The sequence below is a fragment of the Felis catus genome, chromosome A1, assembly GCF_018350175.1.
Source record: "Felis catus isolate Fca126 chromosome A1, F.catus_Fca126_mat1.0, whole genome shotgun sequence".
In the NCBI taxonomy this organism is placed as follows: domain Eukaryota; kingdom Metazoa; phylum Chordata; class Mammalia; order Carnivora; family Felidae; genus Felis; species Felis catus.
Genome location: NC_058368.1, coordinates 109,348,015 through 109,363,563, shown reverse-complemented (window position 1 = coordinate 109,363,563; position 15,549 = coordinate 109,348,015). Strand labels below are relative to the sequence as shown.

The 15,549-nt window shown below is 38.7% G+C and overlaps 1 protein-coding gene across 4 annotated transcripts in view; it reads right to left on the bottom strand.

The window, feature by feature from the left end:
* The window catches only part of RAD50 (RAD50 double strand break repair protein), an 89,599-nt gene that overhangs the window by 6,012 nt on the left and 68,038 nt on the right, over positions 1 to 15,549 (bottom strand). The window contains exons 22-23 of one of the 4 annotated variants that reach the window (XM_045058744.1): positions 7,961 to 7,964; positions 4 to 30 (exon numbers count right to left, since the gene is read on the bottom strand). The exons of the other annotated variants lie outside the window; for them this stretch is intronic. Of the exons in view, the coding sequence (XP_044914679.1) occupies positions 19 to 30; positions 7,961 to 7,964 (16 nt within the window). The 3' untranslated portion in view covers positions 4 to 18. Of the gene's footprint in view, positions 1 to 3; positions 31 to 7,960; positions 7,965 to 15,549 lie in introns of those variants that run through there. 4 annotated transcript variants of the gene reach the window in all.

The window sequence follows — 15,549 nt, the reverse complement described above, 5'->3', positions numbered from 1 at the left end:
GCTACTACCTCTGCAGAATCATTTCATGATCTTTGGTTCACCAGCAAGAGAGAGAGAAATGACTCAACATAAATACATTTTAAATATCAGATGAAGGATTTTGAAGTAATAAAGACTGGAAAAAACCATATTGTGCTTGTTGATGAGAATGCAGCACGTCTCCATTTTCTACTTTATACATCTGTCTCGGCCTGACATTTTACACTCCTTTCAAAAGGACTGAGCAAAACCTAAGTATTTGTCAAACAAACAATAAAACCCCTCGAGAATGTTCTTGGAACCAATCATGTAATCCATAGCTCTTTACACATTACAATCCTGATTTTTCATATAAATTTTTAAAAAGGTCATTTTTCCATTCAACTGAAAGATCTTTCATAACCTTAGTCAGCTTTCCCAAGGTGGACAGCCAGCTCCAGGTGGGGCAGGGGTGTCCAAGGTGCACACAGCCTCTGCCATGGACTCCTTGTACGACAGAGATGGCGCATCCTGGCCTGTGTAGGGTCCGCTAAGAAACAGCACTGCAAGCAGCTCAAGTCCTGAGGGAAATCTAGACTCACCAAGGGGTGTATCACACCAAGCTGATGCCTACTGCTGTTGACTAGACAGGCCATCATTAGCTTAGCTTTGTATCATCTCTCTCCAGTATGGAGTTTATAGCCCCACTGTGCAATAGCAGGGGATGATTAAGGTAAACGACATTCAACCCACTTGACGGATAACAGTGATATTAGTGGTTACTACTAAAGAACATTTACCTTATGTGAAGCAAAATTATGGTAAACAGGGGCTCCCCGGGTGGCTCAGTTAAGGGTCCAACCTCAGCTCAGGTCATGCTCTCATGGCTCATGAGTTTGAGTCCCACGTTGAGCTCTGTGCTGACAACTCAGAGCCTGGAGCCTGGTTCAGATTCTGTGTCTCCCTCTCTCTCTGCCCTTCCCCCACCCCCTCAAAAATAAACATTAAAAAAGAAATAAAAAAAAATTACGGTAAACAATCATAGGTCATTTAATCCTTACAAAAATACTGGGAGTTAGCTTTGGTTATCTCTGTTTTACCATTAAGAAAACTGATACTGTAATAATAAATTTTCTGAAACAGAAATTGATCCCACTTACAACAGCATCAAAACCAATAAAGTCATTAGGAATAAATCTAACCAAGGAGATGAAAGATCTCTACTCTGAAAACTCTAAGACACTGATAAAAGAAATAGAAGAAGACACAAATAAATGGAAAAATATTCCATGTTCACTGATTGGAAGAATCAGTATTGTTAAAATACCAATACTACCAAAAGCCATCTATAAATTGAGCATAATCCCTATCAAAATTTCAATGGAATATTTTACAAAAATAGAGAAAACACTCCCAAAATTTATATAGACCCACAGAAGACTCTTGAATAGCCAAAGAAATCCTGGAAAGATGAACAAAAAGCAAGAGGCATCACACTTTGATTTCAAGCTACAGTCTTCAAAACATTATTGGCATAAAAATAGACAAACAGATCAAAAGAACAGAATCCTGAGCCCAGAAACAAACCCAAGCATAAACACTCAACTAAAATTTGCCAAGGGAGCCAAGAATACTCAATGGAGAAGGCAAGTCTCTTCCAATAGTGCTGGGATCACTGGGTATTAACATGGAAAAGAATGAAACTGGACTCCTGTGTTACACCACTCAAAAACTGATTCAAGGGGCGCCAGGGGACTCAGTTGGTTAAGCTTCCAACTTAGGCTCAGGTCATGATCTCATGGTTCGTTGAGTTTGAGCCCCCTGTCAGGCTCTGTGCTGACAGCTCAAAGCCTGAAGCCTGCTTCAAATCTTGTGTTTCCCTCTCTCTGCTCCTCCCCCAACTGCTCGCTCGCTCTCTCTCAAAAATAAATTAAAAAATTAAAAAACAATTAACTTTTCAAAATGGAGTAAAGATTTTCATTTAAGTATAAGACCTAAATGAAACTCCTAGAGGAAAACATAGGAAGTGAGTTCTTTGATGTGATGTTTTGGAAATTATAGAATGGCTAAAGAAATCATCAATAAAATGAAAAGACAACCTACAAAATGGGCAAAATACTGGCAAACCCTGTATCTGATAGGGGTTAATATCCAAAATCCATACAGAACTCCTATAATTCAACAGCAAAAAAAGAAAAAAAAAGAAAAAAAAAAGGTGACCCTTGAACAACACAGAGGTTAGGGGCGCCAAACTGCCACACAAAATCCATGGATAACTTTTGACCCCCCTCCTCCCAAAACCCAACCACTAACAGCTTATTGTTGACCAGAAGAGGCCTTACCCATAACACAAACAGCTAATTAAATGCTAGCATGGGTTTGGAGAAAAAGGAACCCTTGTCCACTGATGGTAGGGCTATAAGCAGGTGCAGCCATTATGGTAAACATTATGAAGGTTCCTAAAAAAATTAAAAATAGAATTTCCATAGGATCTAGCAATTTCCACATCCACAGGAGATGAAAACACTATGTCAAAGAGATTATCTGCATCCCCATGTTCAAAGCAACATGTTTTTAATATGAAATTTATTGTCAAATTAGTTTCCATACAACACCCAGTGCTCATCCCAAAAGATGCCTTCTTCAATGCCCATCACCTACCCTCCCCTCCCTCCCACCCCCCATCAACCCTCAGTTTGTTCTCAGTTTTTAAGAGTCTCTTATGCAAAGCAACATTTTTTAAAGTAATGTTTATTTTGAGATAGGGAGGTGTGAAGGTGCTCACGAACAAGGGAGGAACAGAGAGAGAAGAGACAGAGAATCCCAAATAGGCTCCACGCTGCCAGCACAGAGCCTGATGCAGAGCTGGATCTCACATATATGAAATCATGACCTGAGCTGAAATCAAGCTGGATACTTAACCAAATGAGCCACCCAGGCACCCCCACAGCATTACTTACAATAGCCATGACACAGAAACAACCTATGTGCCTGTGGATGGATGGATGGATGGATGGATGAAGATGTGTGGTGTATATTATATATATTCAATGGATTATTACTCAGCCATTAAAAAAATGAGGAAATCCTACCACTTAGGACATATGGATGGTCCTTGAAGATATGCTAAATAAAATTAAGTCAGAGAAAGAGAACACTATATGATCTCACTTATATGTGGGATCTACACAAAAACACCAAATTCACAGAAAAAGGGATCAGATTTGTGGTCACCAGATGTGAAAAGTGGGAGGAGGGAGAATTGGGAGGAAGATGGTCAAAAGATACAAATTTCCTTGGGGTGTCTGGGTGGCTCAGTTGGTTAAGCGTCCAACTCTTGATTTTGGCTCAGGTCATCATCTCACAGTTGTGAGATCAAGTTCCTTGTCAGGTCCTGCTGGGGGTGGAGCCCACTAGAGATTCTCTCTCTCCCTCTGCCCCTCCCCTGCTAGGCATGCTCTCTTAAAAAAAAAAAAAAAAAAAAAAAAAAAAGTACAAATTTCCAGTTATAGGTAAGTACTAAGTATGAAAGGTACACCATGATGACCACAACTAACACTACCATATGATACAGAAGACAGATGTTAAGGAAAGAGATCCAAACAGTTGTCATCACAAGGAGAATTTCCTCCCCCTTTCTTTTTATTGTACCTGTATGAGACAATGGATGTTAGCTAAACCCACTGTGGTAAACATTTCACAGTATTATGTAAATCAAACCATCAGGGTGTACATCTTAAACTTACACAGTGATGTATGCCAATTATTTCTTGGTAACACTAAAAAAACCCTGAGGTTTGATGAAATTAGTAACTTGGTCCCAATTAGAGAAAATTGGTTAGGATGTTAACAGCCCTTGAATATCATAATTAAAATTAAAAAGGCAGTCAAAATGCCATCTTTAAAGCCACCAGGCTCAGATAGTTTTATGAGTAAATGTTAGCTCCCAAGTATATAAAGTATTACACACCAAGGAAAGATAGAAGAAAAAAAAAGGAAAAAAAGTACAGGCCTATTTTGCTTATGAATACAGATATAAACATTCTACATAAAGTCAAATTTAGTAGTAAAGTATTAAAAAGACCAAGTAGTATCATGGTATCAGTGGTATCATGACCAAGTAGCATTTATCCCAAGTAAGACTTGTACAACAGGAAAAATAATTTAAGATAAGTCATGGCAGGGCACGTGGGTGGCTCAGTCTGTTGAGCATCTGACTTCGGTTCAGGTCACGATCTCATGGCTCTTGAGTTTGAACCCTGCATCGGGCTCTCTGCTGTCAGCGCAGAGACTGCTTCAGATTCTCTGTCCCCCTCTCTTTGCCCCTCCCCCGCTTGCTCTCTATCAAAAATAAACATTTAAAATATATATAAAGGAGTACTTCCAAAGAACAACAAAAAGATGCCTCTTATGACTACTCTCCAATAATGTCCTAGAGATCCCTAGCAATTCAGTAAGACAATAAAAAGAAATGCATAAATGAGGGGGGAAAACTTGTTACTGTTTCTGTGGGTGATATAACTGTGCACTTAGAAAATCTAAAAAATGAGGGGTGGCTGGGTGGCTCAGTTTGTTAAGTGTCTAACTCTTGATTTCAGCTCAGGTCATGCATGATCTCCTGGTTTGTGAATTTGAGCCCAGAGTTGGGCTCTACACTGACAGTACTGAGCCTGCTTGGGATTTTCTTTTCCTTTCTCTCTGCCCCTCCTGTGCTTGCACCCTTTCTCTCTCAAAATAAATAAACTTAAAAAAAAAAAAAAGGAAAATCTAAAAAATCAACTGAAAAACTACTAAGACTAACAAGGTGGTCAGAAATAAACATAAAAAAATATTAGTATTATTATGTAGTAAGCAAAATCCAATAGGAAGCATAATAGAAAAGAAGATCCTATTCACAATGGTAATAAAAACTATGAAATACCTACCAAGAAATCTAACAAAATGATACAGGATCTAGAGGGAAAAGCTATAAAACAGAACAAACCCTACAATAAAACAAGAACTGATTAAGTAGGAGAAACTTACTATGCAGTGCATAATAGATTTAATATTACAAACATGCCCATTCTCAAGTAATCCACTGAACCAAATACAATCCAAACAGAACTCCCAATATGATTAAAAAAAATTAATGAAATATATAAAATGACTCTAAAGTTTGGATCTCAGACATAACGTAAAAGAATAAAATCAAAGTACTGGGACAGGAATCAAGATGAAACAAACCCAAATACATGGAGAACTTTAGTTTATAACTGTTATTTCAAGTCAGTGGGAAAAGTTTCAATAGTAGGGGAAGGAGGGAAAAATTATATCACTATCTTTATTAAACCTCAAAATCCAAATGAATTAAAGGATTAAAAGTTAAATAAAACTATCAGAAGAAAACAGTTTTATAATTTAGAATTGGGAAGGCTTTAAAAAATTGTTTTTAATGTTTCTTTATTTTGAGAAAGAGAGAGAGAGAGAGACGCAGGGAGGGACAGAGAGAGAGAGAGAGAAAGAGAGAATCCAAGCAGGCTCCACACTGTCAGCACAGACCCTGATGTGGGGCTCAAACTCACGAACCATGAGACCATGACCTGAGCTGAAATCAAGAGTCAGCTGCTCAACCAACTGAACCACCCAGGTGCCTGAGATTGGGAATTCTTTCCAAGGGAGAAGCTATAAATAAGAAGACTAAAGGTTTGCCTATCTAAAAATTAAATGTCACAAATAATATCATAAAGTTAACGGTAAAATGACAAACTGGGAGTAACTACTTGCAACGTACGTGAAAAGGATTACCATCCAAAATCTATAAAAACGTGGTACAAATCACTATGAAAAACACAACCTAATAGTAATCTGGTAAAGAGATTTATGAACAGGCAATTCTAAGAGAAGAAATACAAATAGCCTACATATGAAATGACATTTAACCTCACTAGTAAATAAGGAAATGTGAACTCAAGTGAATGTTTTTGTACAGTGGATTGGCAGAAAGTAAAAAGGCTGATAATATGAAATGCAGTCATGGAGAAATGGGCACTTTCACACACTACTAGTAGAAACATAAATTTTGTGTTTTTCAAAGGTGATTTGGCACTAACAAGTTAAAAATGCATATATACTCTCTGTCCCATTAACTCTGTTTCTAAGAAGCTATCTTTCTGGTACATCTGCCCAAGTGTGCAAAGACATACACTATAGCATTATCTGTAGTATCAAACATTTAAAAGCTTCCTTATATGTACAGATCAAGTAGGTAACATCCATTTTATAGAGTATTATGCAGCCATTAAAAATAACAAGGTACTTATATATCTGAATATAAAAGATTTTCATCACGTTAAGTGACGTAAAAGAAAAATACCTACAGTGTGATCTACACACAGTAATAGATCTATACACAGTATAGATCTATATACAGTAATAGATCTATACACAAAGATCTATTTCTGTGTATGTAACATGCAAAAAGCCCTGTGAGGGAAATGAAAATATGTCACCAGAGTAATAATACTTAAGTACTCAATAAATGTCAGTGACTGTCATGGAAATGTGACATGGAAATGTCAAGTCCAATGTGAAGCTTGTTCTGTGATTTACATAGTAATGGAGAACAGGAAAGCATAAGTATCTATAATATAAGGCTAAATGGTACAAGCGATACAAATATGGAATATAAAGGAACAAAAAATTACACTGTTTGGGAAGCACTTCAACAAGCTAACATTCCTAGAGGAGAAGCAGCACAGGAAAATGTGAGATATCTTAAGGGAATAAACTCGTTCAGTTTGGTTAGAATATAGTGGGTAGTAAGACATGAAATGGGAAAGACCAGATGTGGAAAGTCTTTCCTAAAATTAGAAGCAAACAGGGACCACTACCTTTAGAAAAATAAACCTGGTAGAAGTACAACAGGAGTAGGAAGGAATAAAGAGGTGGAAGCTACCACAGTAATACAGGTAAGAGGGAGGGTCTGACTGAGTAGATAGGCATGGACTGTGGAAGAAAAGCAGTTCTGAGACAGGGCAGGACCCTGTGGAAGATGACAGACACAAACCCAAAGATTAACCTCACATGCCGTGTAGCCCCTGGACTTTATAGGTAATGAATATTTAAGAATGATCTTGAAAATCCATGACCTATAGGAAACTATTATTCTGCTTAGGCAAAGATATGTATTTCACGGGCCGGAAACTGTTGTAGGTAAATGGTCATCTGAGTAGTTACATCAGTCCCACCATGTGCCTGGAATGTGGACATCACTCAGTTACATTTATACTCACTCTTGTGAATTAGTATGTCTTGTGAAACATACTTTATTTTTTTAAAATGTATGAGAGAGAGAGCGCCTGCATGCAAATGGGAGAAGGGCAAATAAAGAGAGAAAGAGAGAATCCCCAGCTGACTCCACGTAAAAGCACAGAACTTGCGCCAGAGCTCGGATCTCACAAACTGTGAGATCTTGACCTGAGCCTAAATTAAGAGATGCTTAAATGAGCCACCCAGATGCTCCAAGAAAGACTTGCTTATAAATTATTTAATCTTATATTTAAATACTCCTAAACATGTAAGAGATTTCCTTAAAATTTTCAGTAATAATCAGTTGCATTTTATGAGGACAAATTATGGCTTTAGTGGTATTTATATTCTGATGATGTATAAAAGTCTTAAAATGTGATGCTCACAAATGACAAGGGTTTAACCTATTTCTATTTGAAAGGGGGCACTATGAGGCCAGGAAGACAAAAAGACATGTGACAGTGAAACTACGCAGCATGATACTGTAGTGGCAGATCTATGTCCAAACTCATAGAATGTACAACACTAAGAATGAATCCTAATGTAAACTACACATTTTGACTGATTATGATGTGTCAGTGTAATACCACTCTGGTGAGGGATGGTGACAGTGGGGGAGGCTATAGTTGTGGCATGAGAACGGTGGGAGAATGGTGGTTTGTATATGACAAATCTCAGTACTTTCTGCTCAGTTTTGCTGTGGACCTAAAACTGCTCTAAAATAGTCTATTTGAAAAAAGACAGACAGACAGACAGACAGACAGACAGAAAGAGAAAGATATCTGTGCCAACATAGCATGTGGGCTGTTTCCATCCATGTCCCTCTTCCTTCTTCACACAGGCGCATCTTTTAAATGCCAGGTGGTCTATATGGTCCTCTGGCACCTTTTTGCACCATGGCTTCTGCCCCACTAATTAGGTAATCCTCCTTTCGGTTGTAAGTTGTTCAACTCTCCCACACTTGCCTCTTGCTCTTGGACCTTTAATAAAAAGCTTCTGTAAGCATCTGAGTTACTGTCCTCCTAAGTCTATGTGGGTTCCAGTTTGAAGTCACAAGTGAAGTTATTAGGCCTCCCCAGAACACTAAGGGAGTCCACTTACTGCTGCTCTGACGCCACTTTTTAAATCATTTCAGGACTCAGCTATTAGCAGAGAACACCTGAAAAGCACCTGAACCTGAATTAGCATTAGAACACCTGAAAAGCAGACATTTGAGAACAGGTATCTGAGGGGCTGGAAAAATATCACCAACAGACGAAAACTTCACCTGTCAGGAAAAGACCTTTCTAGTTCTTACTTCTTTCATTATTTAAACCATAACCAGAGTGAAAGATACCAAAAAAGAAAAACTACCATTCTGCAAAATGTGAAGTGATGCTCAAAACCTGAAGTGTGCATAAAATGGCAGAGGGAACTGGATATCCCCCCCAGTCTCAGCTATTTCACTGAATAAAACATTAACTAAGAGGGCCAAATACATACATGCCTTACTAATAGAAAAAAATCAGTTCAGGAGTATGGTAAAAACTACTAACTTCATGAAAATTAACCAACTTAGATTAGAAAAAAGCAGTAAAAAGATTATACCTTCAAAACCCATTTTCCAACATTATCCTCATCCTTGTATTTAAAATTGTACCAGATTTTGAGATATATAAATTGCTAAAATAACTGGCTAGGGCCATTGCTATTGATGGTTACACTGGATACTCTTCCCTACTGCCCTAGTACTTATCACTGTCAGAACTTCCTGTCTTCCTACATTTAGGTCAGCGGAAGTGCTCTTGTAGAAAGGAATGATATCATGGGTGTCACGTTCTACTGAGTATCATGTTCTGAACTAACAGTGATTTTCACTACTTAGCAAAACTCAAAATCTGTCATTTACAAAACTGAAGTTGTAAAGTTTAAAAGAAAAATGACTTCTTTTTTCTAAATGAAACCCTTAAAGACTATTAAATTAATATCCTAAAACCCTTAAAACTACTGAACTAATTGCCTTTAGCCAGACTCCTAAATATCAGCTTTTAAAATTCAGGCAGTGGTTCAACCACACTGAAAGATAAACATTTAGTTAAAAAAAAAAAAAAAAAAAAACTGCAGTGAGTGAGAAATACTACCAGCTATCTTTTGGTTTTGTAATCTACCTGCTTGATGCTAGAGAGGCTACTGGTGTGAAATTGCACAGTGCTCACAGTGAGGACGAGAATGGTGGCCATGAGGCGAGCACTGGATCAAGCCCTCTTGTAAGCTCTCCTTGAGTACAGGGAGCCAGGCTCTAAACAGACTCACATAGTTGGCTGCCTTGGCTGCAAAACTATAAAAGCTACACGTTTTCATTGAGTTTTAGAAGTGTGACTTAATATGCAACATTCTACATTTGGGGAAAAATGACAGTGGAAAGTTTGGGGCATAGGATAGATTACTGCACTTTTAAGTGATACATTCCAAAAATCATTTAATTTTAATTGATATCTTCTTTCAAAGGGGTAAGGGATAATATATTCTAAATGATGTAGTTTTCCCCCTTCTCATCTAGTAGAAGTGTCTCTGACCACTGGCAATGCTTATAATCAGTGATGTTTTTAGATGATTACTAATAACAGATGGTAATCGGCTTTTCTTGAAAATGCACTGCTAATTTCCTGTGTTACCTTAAATAGACAGTCGAATGCAACAATACACGGACTTCGTGCTTCATTCTAAGAGGTGAAACAATGAGGGAAATTTTGGACCTTTCTAGGTGAGAAGGCAAATTGAAGGCTCACAGTATAAACTTTAAGAAGGCCACTGTTTGCAAGCACAAGCCCACAGAGACTCAATTTGGGGGAAATCTGTACCAGTTTTCTTCTCATTTAGAAGAATCCATCTGATTACCAGATAACAGAACTCAGTAAACAGCCTGGCTTTGTTCCTTAGGCAAGCCTAAATTGCTGGAAAGCACCTCTGCACCTCCCCGCCCCCACAAGCTCCTCCTGACTGGCCCCATCAAGCCCCCTCACACTGTTCTGTGTGATGGCTGTGGCACTGAGGCACTTTTCTCTACTAAAGTGCCCTTTGTTCATTATTCAAGGCCAAGGTCAAATACAGACTGTGGAGCACCTACCATGGCCTCCACTACTGGACCATTAGCAGTTTGCAGGAGGCATAGGGTATGTTATTCCCGTCTTCCCCAGAGCTCAACAAGAAAATACTAACAGGGATTTTTGAATAAACATGTGCCTTAATTTAGGGAATTCCTCTTCTTCCTGCTGCCAATGCCTCTTAGGGTATGCAGGGATTGCTTGATGGGTCCTAGGTCTAGTTTTCTATTCAGTTAACATATATGAAACCCTAAGTCTGGAAGTCAGTGTAATTAGACAGAGTTACCTTGCGGTAGAATACATGCAAGTAAAATTTAAAAGACCAGCCTACCTAATTTGGCCCCTCAGTCGCCTCTACCTATCACCCCACTTTCCGGCTCCCCTTCAAAGAACGTTTTGTAAGAATTATCTATACTCACTGTCTCTACTTCTTTTTTTTTTTTTTAATTTTTTTTTTTTTAACGTTTATTTATTTTTGAGGCAGAGAGAGACAGAGCATGAACGGGGAAGGGGCAGAGAGAGAGGGAGACACAGAATCGGAAGCAGGCTCCAGGCTCTGAGCCATCAGCCCAGAGCCCGACGCGGGGCTCGAACTCACAGACCGCGAGATTGTGACCTGAGCCGAAGTCGGACGCTCAACCGACTAAGCCACCCAGGCGCCCCTCTGTCTCTACTTCTTAACCTCACTCTCTCCTCATCCAACTCCAAAGCTTCAGTTCAAACCATGCCACTAAGATTGCTCCTCAAAATCATTAACACCGCCATTTGTCAAAATGAGGGGTCACCTGTGAGTGCTCATCTCATCTGATCTCTTAATAACACTAGATTTTTGAAATACTTTCTTTACTTGGTTTTTAAGATACCATGCCTTTTATTTTTTATTTTATTTTAGAAAGAGCGAACACGAGTAGGGGAAAGGGGCAGAAAGAGAGGGAGAGAGAGAATTTTAAGCAGGCTCCATGCCCAGCGCAGAGCCCGAAGCAGGGCTCAATCTTAGGACCTTGGGATCATGACCTGAGCTGAAATCAAAAGTTGGATGCTCAACCGAGTCACCGAGGATACCGTATCTTTAAAAATTTTTCTACTTCATGAGCTACTTCATTTGATTTGTAAACATTAGGAGTCTTGGGACCCTTCCCTTCTCTATCTATCTATAGTTCTCTCATGTAATCTGTGTGGCTTTAGATACTACATATACGCTGATGATTCCCAAATTTATACCTTACTCCTCAAGTCTAGACTCTATACATCCAACTCCTTGATGTGCCTATAGGAACCTCATTCTCAGTTAAGTATCTGACTCTTGATTTTCGCTCAGGTCATGATCTCATTTGTGGAATCAGGTCCCTCCGGCTCTATGCTGACAGTGTGGAGCCTGTGTGGGATTCTCCCTTTCCTTTTTCTCTGCCCCTCCCCCGCTTGCTCTTTCTTTTAAAATAAATGAATAAACTTAAAAAAAAAGTGTCTAAAAAGCCTCTCGATTTTCCTTTCCAAATCCTGCCCATTTCAAGGAATCACAGTTTATTCCACCTTTTGCTTAAGTAAAATTATGTAGGAGCAATCTCTTGATTTTTTTCTTTCCTTTTCCTCCCTTGCATTCAATTCAGAAGCAAGGCAGTCAACTCCATTTCCAAAACAAATCTTGAGTCGATCTGCTTCTCTCCATTTTCACTCCTACCTCCCTAGTCTAGGCCACCACCATCTCTTGGATTAATAGAACAGTCTCCTCCACTAGTCTCATTTCTATTCTTGTCCCCCTACAATACATTCTGCAAATAGCAGCCAGTACAATATCTTCAAACTATGGATCAGATTATATTACTTCCCTACTTCAAACCCACCAGGGACTACCTATCATACAGAGAATAAATGCAAGGGCACCATAGTCTGGGAACCATCTATCTCTGACCTCATTCCCCTGCTCACTATATTCTAACTATGCTTGCCTTCTTCCTAGTCCTTGAACTCCTCCTGTTCAAACTAGTCTTGGGGCCTATACATCAGATATTCTCTCCACCTGGAAGGCTTGCCTCTCAGCTTTTTGCGTATGTTGTTCCCTGTCATGAGTCAGGCCCCAGCTTAAATGCCACATTCTGTTGCCTTAGAAAGACCTCAAGTAGCCCCTGAATTACACCTATCACTGAAGTTAATTTTGGGTAATCTTGGACTCTCTTCTCAACCTTGATAAATACTTGATCTTTACAGGTAGATTAAGGCTAACAGTATTCAATTAACATTAAACGTCCCTTCTGTTTAGCTCCCACCCTTGAAAAATTTGGTCTCAAAGAATGTTTAAATAGAAAGAGAAACCTGCATGTTCTTAAAGTTCCACAGTACCAATAAAGAATAGACAGTATAAGAATTTATATAGGGGCATCTGGGTGGCTTAGCTGGGTGAGTGTCTGACTCTTGATTTTGGGTCAGTTCATGGTCTCACAGTTGTGGGACTAAACCCCGCATATGTTTGGGATTCTTTCTCTCCTCTCCACCCTTTCCCCCCTAGTGCATGTACTTGTGCTCGCTCTCTCTCTTCCTTCAAAATAAACTTTAAAACCTTAAAATCATTAAAAAAATAATTTATATTAAAGAATGGAAGATGACAAAGAAAGCTGCCTTAAATGGCCTCTTAGTTTTCCTTATAACTCTGACTCTATACTATTATAACTGAGTTAAAAAAAATATCCATTTTATAGATAAGGAAACTGAACCCCAGGACACTTAAATAATTTGCTAAATGTCAAACGTCAGAATATGAATTAAAGTAGTCTCCATAGAAAATACTTTTAACCATCTATTACAAATTTTTTAGGCTTGAAAAAGGAAGAATTTGCCAACTTTTACAAAAACATTTTCTGCTTTGTAAGATTTTTATTTTTTCAAGACAACCAATTTAAGTTACCCTACTCTATAAAAGAGGTTTTTAATGATAAAAATCTCTCAGGATTCTTGTCTCTTGAAATAAACTTGCCTTACTAGGAGTAGGTCTCCTATTTCTTAGTGCTTAGAAAATGTTTGACAAGTTTACTGGGCATCTGCAGCATCTGCTGCTTAAGAACTAAAAAAGTAAAAAGCTTCCTAAAGGCATAAATATAGGAAGTAGCTGAAAAGACTAAAAAGAATCTGAAAGGCAAAAGGGGAAGGGGGGAGAAGACAATGTGTGTACATACAGTCTGCTGGGCAAGGATTTTTAATGTCTTGCTAGAGTTCTTGTTTCAAAACCTAGCATTTTGGGGTGCCAGGGTGGCTCAATTAAGTGTTTGATTTTGGCTCAGGTCATGACCTCACAGTTTGGGAGTTTGAGCCCCATATCAGGATCTCTGCTGTCAGCACAGAGCCTGCTTTGGACCCTATCTCTCACTCTCTCTCTGCCCCTCCTCCGCTGACACTCTCCCAAATAAAAACCATTAAAAACAAAAACAAAAATGAATAAACTGGAAAAAAAAATCTTAAATTTCAACACTTTAAATTACTGGGTCTAAAAACTAGGGGAGTTTCTGGGGCACCGGGGTGGTTCAGTGGGTTAAGTGTCCAACTTTGGCTCAGGTCATGTGATGATCTCAAGGGCTTGTGAGTTTGAGCCCCGTGTGGGGCTCTGTGCTGACAGCTCAGAGCCTGGAGCCTGCTTTGGATTCTGTGTCTCCCTCTCTCTCTGCTCCTCCCCCACTTGTTCTCTCTCTCCCTCTCTCTCTCAAAATAAATTTAAATACTTAAAAAAAAATAATAAAACTAGGGGAGTTTTCAAGATTCACAAAGGTTAAAAAACAAGAGTTCCTGCTTGGTGCATGCATACATTTCCATGAGCCTTTCTGGACCCAGGAAGCTGTGTAATGTTAACCTATTCACTCACGATGAAATAGAACAAAAGATGTATCCCTAGAATAACCAATAGCCCCACTAAGAGTTTTTGGAACTCTAACTTCATTCAACAAAAGTCTTAGTAGTATTCATTTCTAAAAAATGAATTAAAAAAAAATGACCAACAGAATTGGCTGATTCCCAGTTTTCACAGTAAAAGGATCTAACTTGTCTTAAAATATTATAAGCTTCCCCAAACTTGTATCATCCCAGGTTATGGCTAGGTGATTCTGGGGCCACCTTTATTTTCATCATTAACTAAAATATCCTCATACTAAAAGCAAGGTCTTCCTGCCTTCCTGAGTCCTGTATAATCTGAATGCCACTGCTGAGGCCGGTCTGCTGACTATGTACTTTCTGACCAGAAGAAAACTTAGAAGAGATCCTTCTGTACAGTTCTCTTACCACTGAGGAAGATATTTTCCTTTTCAGAAAACAACAAAATCTGAGGTAACTGATACTTCTGCTACAAATGCCTAGAAACAAGATCAAATTTTTAACAATAAGTAGTTTATATTCATAGTTGAGTTCATAAGAAATAAAGGGAAATCCCTATGAGATGGAGACAAAGAAGAAAATGAAAACCAGAATAATCATCTGATACTGCAGCTAAACTTTATTATTATTTTCATAACCTTAGGATTGGGTACTATCAACCAGAAGATGAGACACGGGCCCAAGTGAGACACAAAGTTAGAAGTGATTCCCAACTTAAAGGCTGAGACTCTCTTTTTCTTTTTGAGAGAGAGAGGCAGAGGAAGACGGAGAGAGAATCCCAAGCAGGCTCCACCCTCAGTGTGGAGCCCAATGCAGGGCTCGATCCCACTACCATGAGATCATGACCTGAGCCAAAATCAAGAGTCATAGCAGGATGGGTTTAAGGTTCAGTATTTTACTACCAGTGTAGGTCAATTAACTCCCAAATTGAGAAATTAACATAAAAACTGAACCGAGGTTAGTGTTATCTCTGAAGCTCCTAGCAGATCAAAACCAAAACTGACTCTATGTCTATGTTAATAGGTAGCACAAATAGCAGCTAAAGAATTTGTGACCTGGAAAATATTTATGAGGAAGCGGGCCAGTTTATTACCAGTATTTATAAATCTCTGTAGGTAAGGCTGAGAAAGTCTATTTCTGTCTAAAGGGGGGAATAGAGAGAAATGAAGAAAGGATAGTATTTGAGGAGATAATACATGAGAACTTTCCAAAAGTGATGAAAGCTATCAATTTTCAGATCTATACAGTACTTGAACAGACTGAAAGAAAAATGCAGAATGATGGAGACAAATAAAAACCTTAAGAGAACAAAACTAGAGAACAAAGGCATATTACCTCCAAAGGAATAATTAGATTGATTTCTCAA